Here is a 6,103-nt window from a genome sequence, read left to right as displayed (position 1 = left end):
CAGCAGAATCAACTCTAGTCGCAACTAGTATCGCGCATGAGGTGCGAGATTATGTTTCCCAGTTGCTAGAGTTCTCTCTAGTATAGTCTTCAAATCAGGGTTTGTTTAGTTAGCTTAGAAACAAAGCACTCATTATTCACTTTTAGATGAAATCCTGATTTAAGATGCAATTTAAATTTTGCTTGAAACCAAAGAAATATCTCTCCACCGTTGGATGGACTTATCTTGTCACACAAAAAAGAAATATACTTCATTTAGATATAGGTAACCGTACCTAAACGTGTACATTCGGTTGGTTCAACAACAGTTAACCAAAGTTAGCCATATGAACAACTTTGTATAATCCATATTTATCTAACACATCTAGATTAACTATGATGATCAATGATAATCAACAGATATAATTGTGTTCTTCATAGAGTTGTTCCATTGCAAGTATGTATAATCCAATTGAGGAAAAATCAGATTGATTCATAAGTACAAGAATCAATTCATGAACATTAAGCCATGGTTTGCAAAGACTGCAGTACTTAATATATAAATGTATTTTTTCATGAGTATGGAAACATACTTTACCGATTTTATAACTTGAACCACTCAAGTATGTGAATGGGTATGCATACTTGAGTTCCAGACTTTGATCTTGACCAACAACATGCAAATGGCTACGCATACTCTCGTTCCGGACCTAACTCAGGTAAAACTGTTTCAGAACGAGTATGCATACTTGGTTCCCGGACTTACACAGTTGAAACCTTTTGCGAATAGGTACGCATACTTGGTTTCCGGACCCGAATCTTACCAAAAAAGTTTGTACATTAAGTTCGCATAATATGATTTTTGTCCACAAAATGGTTTTACCTCTAAACTCCCATTTCAATCAATGAAACATTCTTAGAAGATTACAATGGTTTTCTCAAAAAAACCATTATCGAATAAGAAATTTCCAAGTGATCAAATGATCAATACGAAATTTCCAAGTCGACATCAAATGACTGTCTCACACAAATCATGTAAGATGTTTCGAGGAAATTTTCACATGGTCATCTTTTGACATAAAGTCAAGAATGATGATGAATATAGCTAAGACAGAAAGCCATCAACACATATTTCGAGAAATATATAAGCGAGTTATACTCATCTGGAAATATCAAATGTGTATGATATGAAAGAATATATCATATACGCCTTGTCTCAATAGGAGATATAAAGAATAGAATAAACTTCTGAGTGATAAATAAGTTTTATTCTCCACATACATTTTGTTGATCAAGTTCCTCCGAGTTCTTCAGTAGATCTTCGTCTTCAGTTGTACGCGTCGTGAAGTCCAAAGATCAAAGACACTATCTATCCTTGTACGAAACACCTATAAGTAGACTAGAAATCAAGACTATAGTTTTGATGAACTAAACTTGACAAACAAGATTGAGATAGAAACAGTTGCGAGTTCGACCGAAAAATGCTCTAACACATACTATCTGGGTGGTCGACAACTATGCATATACGATGATCTTTTTGAGAATTTGGATAGGGCCAATCTTTTTGGACTTCGTCTTATTGTAAGTACCCATAAGAAAATGATCCTTGCTTAAGTACACCATAACTTAATAAGAAATTCAATAGCTTTACCTTCTTGTGACAAAACAACGCCAACTCAATATAGAAGCATTGGAATGTACTTCAAAAAGATTGTTGAAATCAGGTAATGCAAGGACGAGAAAGAACTAAACGTTCATATATAAAAAATTTATGTCTCATCATCATACTAATGTGCAGCATCAGAGACTTACTCGGGAACACTTGGTAACGAATTGATGATGAGAAGAGTTAGATACGTATTTTCATGTTCTCCGAAAACCCAGCATTTTATTTTGCGTGATGATCTCAATGATGATTGAATTTGCTAGGTTTTTTCAATAGGAGAAGAAGAGATGAAACAAAGCCGTGAAAGAGTTTTTTTTTTTTTTTTTTTTGTAAAACATACTGGGCGGCTAACTGTATAGTGTTCAGTTTGGTTTTCTTAATTTTTAAACGACAAATTTTGCAACGCATAGACTCTTAACCCTCTATCCCATGATGAGTTTTTCACTCATTCAGATAGGATCTCTTCCATTTTAAAAGGGATAAATTTTAATATAGTCTATTTCATAGCCCTTTCTCTAAGCCTCTTCTACTTTACTGGATATCTAGGCTAGAGGTTTTGTTCTCTGTGGGACAATTATCCTCAACATACCCCCACCACGTGTAGGGGAAGTTTGGAGTAGTCTATATAATGTGGGCTCTTTAGACGGGCACTGCCCTTCAATGGTAGGGCGGAGTTTAGAGTTCCTATATCATGTACGGATATCTCCCAGTGGATATCTACATCATGGACAAAATATAGGTAGCTAATGTGTTTACCTTACTCACATACGGGCTAGATTTGGTATCATGATTGAACGTTTGCATCCGATTTGACACTAATCGGCAATGAGTCGGATGCTCCCTTCAACAATATATAAGATCTAGGTTGTAGAGTTGGTCTATATTGGACTATTATCCTAGACAATGTGTACTAATTAATTCACATTTAATGCAGATTAATATATACCACACTGAAAAATCTACTCAAGATTTTCTAAATGTTATGCATTAATTTTGGATTTGGATCTGCATAGATTCTCATTTAATGCACAATATTAATGAACTATATAAATCAAACAAATTAACGACATAATTAAATATTTAACTCATAGTTAAACAAGACTACTCACTGAAATGGAGTATTTGAAAATGAGCTTCCTTATTATGTTTTTTGTATTAATTTGTTCCAGTCTTATATCGACATCACACTGCATAGGTGGAAAAAGAAACTTATCAAAGGAAGGAGCAGATGAAATGGAAATTGAGAGACAACTGAGGGTTTTAAACAAGAAGCCAGTTAAAACCATTATAGTAAGTAAATTATTCCCTTGTTCATGTTCAAGTGTTTAACTTGTATTTCTAGACTGGTTGATCGGGATAGAGATGATTTTGACTATGGGTTCTCGAATTCATTATTCATGATAGTTGTTCCTTTCTAATATGTTTTCCTTACTTTCAGACCGATGTGGGTGACGTAGTAGACTGCATAGACATTTATAAGCAACCGGCATTCGATAACCCACTGCTCAAGGATCATAAAATCCAGGTAAGATACAATTATTTTGTGTACAAATCATTTATAAAAGCAATGGCATAACTAAACCTATCTTTTTTTAAGATGGGCTTAAATTCTATAACTTATACATGTTATTTTATTTTACAAACTTAAAATAGTTTTGAAAAAAAAAAAGGGTTTTTTGGAATTAGGGTGGGTTAGAGCCGGGATAATCAATGCTATGGTTCTGCCCATATAATAGAAGCTCATTTCACATGTAGGGGCAGACCTAAATAAGATAATGGAGGAAACATTTAGTTTTTATTCGTTCAATTCACATGCATTTGTGATCGTAAGCCAATGTAACTCACAGGTTTCAACGGTAACTTCCTTTATAAATTTTTTTTATTTCACATTATATATATATTTTCCTAAACTCCATAATGTGTATATATATATTCCATAATGTTCCATTATACCATGTGATATTGATACTGATACTAACAACTTTCCGATGCTATTTATGGAATATGACATTTACATATACACAGATGAATCCAAGTTCAATTTCAGGAGAGACAAGAAGTAAAAATATTTCGGCATCCTCTATTTTTCATGGGCTTCAAAGGGAACGATGTCCTTTAGGAACAGTCCCTATTCGAAGAATAACTAGAGAACACTTGGTTTTCGCAAAGAAAGTCGAACCAATTCATGCAAACGGTTTTCCTAACGTTCGTTACCATGTAAGTTATATACTTTATTTGATGCATTCTTATGAGCTCATTTCATTTGATTGTATAAGTTTAATAATTGTGTTTTATAGTCAGTCTCTGCAGAAGAAGTCATTCGTGAGAAAAAATATTTCGGAGGCTCAGCTTCTATGTCTATACATAACCTTACAGTAGATCCTGACCAGTTCAGTATTTCACAAATTTGGATTGTGAATGTTTCTTCGTCAGAAATAAACGGCATCCAAGCCGGAATAATGGTAAGTTTTTGTTTTCTCCTGTTCCCTTTTCACCACGTCAAATTTGTTCACCTTTTCTTACCAAAAATGTCTCACTTAATTGGGTTATATCATAAGTTTTTCAGAAAAATCCAAGCATAGTTGGTGGTAACCTCCCTCGACTATTTGGTTTTTGGATCAATGTAAGTTTTATTTGGTTGTTCTCTGTCTAAATGTTTATTCAAAATGGTACACATCTTGTGGAAATATATGTATAACTCTTAATTCATTGTATATATATTTCAAAGCTAATTAAGTTTGGCATTTAATTATAATACGAATTCTAAACTCATTAGAAGATTAATTCCAAACTTTTAACTTAAATTTTTTCGAATTACTAATTTTACAGGCTGATGGACACCATGTTGCTGGTTGCTATAATATGGCGTGCCAGGGCTTCATCCAGACCAACCCTCATATATATATCGATCAACCGTTTGTGCACTTGTCAGTATATAACGAAACTACGTATGATGTGCATATTATGGTATACCGGGTAAGTTTGTATTTAAGTAAATATCAACTTAGGCTTGACATGAAATCTTTATTATTGGAAAAATTAAGGGAATTAAATTCTTCATAATTAAAACACACGAGGTTCATTGAAAACCTTTTTATACAATGATAGGCCCAAGGTGATAATGGTGACTGGTGGTTAAGAATGGGAGCGACTGCTGAAATAAGTGAAGATGTAGGATACTGGCCGAATGAAATCTTTACGCTTTTAATAAATAGTGCATCAGCTGTACGATATGGAGGATATGTAGGTTCAATGGCTCAAGCATCAACTCCACCGATGGGAAATGGATTTTTTCCTCATTTTCAGAACTATGATACGACAGCTTACATGAGACTAATGAAGTATGTCAACGAGGCAGGACACTCTGTTAACCTAGACCCATATTCAGTGCAAACCATGAATGGAACAGTACCACAATGCTACAAAATTATTTTTGCTGGTCAAATAGGTGAGCAATGGGAAAATACTATCGTATATGGTGGACCTGGTGGTTTCTGTAACTAGTACAATGAGAATGCCGATGGAGACGACCGGAATAATAATGTTGATTTTGAGATAGTAATGATTTTGAAATAAAAATCATTTTATTTCTTTGCCCAAATTCTGTATTTCCAATTCTTAAGCCAAAGAGGATCAGGAGAAATATACGTACAATGTCTGTTTTTTTTTTACCAACCTTCCCAAGTGGCAACTGCTCTTCCAAGAGTATGTGCCAATTCAAGTCTTCTTTTCTTGCCCCTTGAGAGATATGACTGGAGTGACATTTCTGTAGTTTACGAACAAAAGCCGTTGCAGCAGCTCCTAGTCTAACTGGAGATACACCAATTAAATACTAGATTAAGTTCTTTGGATTGGAACAAGCTGACCAACATTAAATGCTATGGTACCCAAAAAAAACAATTTCTAAGACATGAAATGTCAATTCAAGAAAGTCATTTTTTTTATTCAAGATATCCAACAGATGAAGTGGAAGTGTTTAACTGAAATATCAAGTATCCATGACACAGATCACTTCAGAAGCCCAGATCATTACCCCCAAGCAGTTTTTAGTGTTATCGGCTGGAAAGGTCCCGTTGTTCTGAACCCAAACAATCCTCGTGACACCAACCAGTACTCCTCCTCATTATAAGAACAACAACCTGACAGAACCAATTTCTAAGAATTAAGTGCACAGGTACCATAATTAAAGTGGTTTGCAAAATGCTTATAACAATAAATGTTGACATGCATTATGAAGGGCAAGCCAATCCGAAGCAACATGTTTCGCAGAACAAGAACTTGATACAACAATTTCTTCATCTCTTCTCAAAAACTGAGTTCTAATGAAATTCTTCCCACCATTCAGCATCCTTCTTATGTGCTGGTCATACATTTTTCTGTAGTAACCAGGTGAAGGTCTCTCTGGGTTTTCAGTTTTAGGTTTTTTTAAGGTTATCCAAAGAGATTTGAAACAGAATCA

At 34.4% G+C, this 6,103-nt stretch overlaps 1 protein-coding gene across 1 annotated transcript; it reads left to right on the top strand.

Moving 5' to 3' along the window:
- Positions 1–2,748: 2,748 nt before the first annotated feature.
- LOC113340509 lies at positions 2,749–5,274 on the top strand. The gene is made up of 7 exons (XM_026585645.1): positions 2,749–2,934; positions 3,083–3,169; positions 3,670–3,861; positions 3,942–4,106; positions 4,211–4,267; positions 4,474–4,620; positions 4,753–5,274. The coding sequence occupies exons 1-7, from the start codon at positions 2,758–2,760 to the stop codon at positions 5,146–5,148; spliced, it is 1,221 nt and encodes a 406-aa protein (XP_026441430.1). The 5' UTR covers positions 2,749–2,757; the 3' UTR covers positions 5,149–5,274.
- Positions 5,275–6,103: the final 829 nt, after the last annotated feature.

Source organism: Papaver somniferum, unplaced genomic scaffold (assembly GCF_003573695.1).
Source record: "Papaver somniferum cultivar HN1 unplaced genomic scaffold, ASM357369v1 unplaced-scaffold_22, whole genome shotgun sequence".
NCBI classification, from domain to species: Eukaryota; Viridiplantae; Streptophyta; class Magnoliopsida; order Ranunculales; family Papaveraceae; genus Papaver; species Papaver somniferum.
This window is presented reverse-complemented; position numbering and strand designations above follow the sequence as displayed.

What these genes read in the sequence shown, in the direction of transcription:
- LOC113340509 (XM_026585645.1), top strand. Translation starts at nt 2,758, where the DNA reads ATGGAGTATTTGAAAATGAGCTTCCTTATTATGTTTTTTGTATTAATT. An exon ending in TTCCTAACGTTCGTTACCAT is followed by an intron (nt 3,862 to 3,941) that starts GTAAGTTATATA and finishes TGTGTTTTATAG; the next exon opens with TCAGTCTCTGCAGAAGAAGT. An exon ending in GCATCCAAGCCGGAATAATG is followed by an intron (nt 4,107 to 4,210) that starts GTAAGTTTTTGT and finishes TAAGTTTTTCAG; the next exon opens with AAAAATCCAAGCATAGTTGG.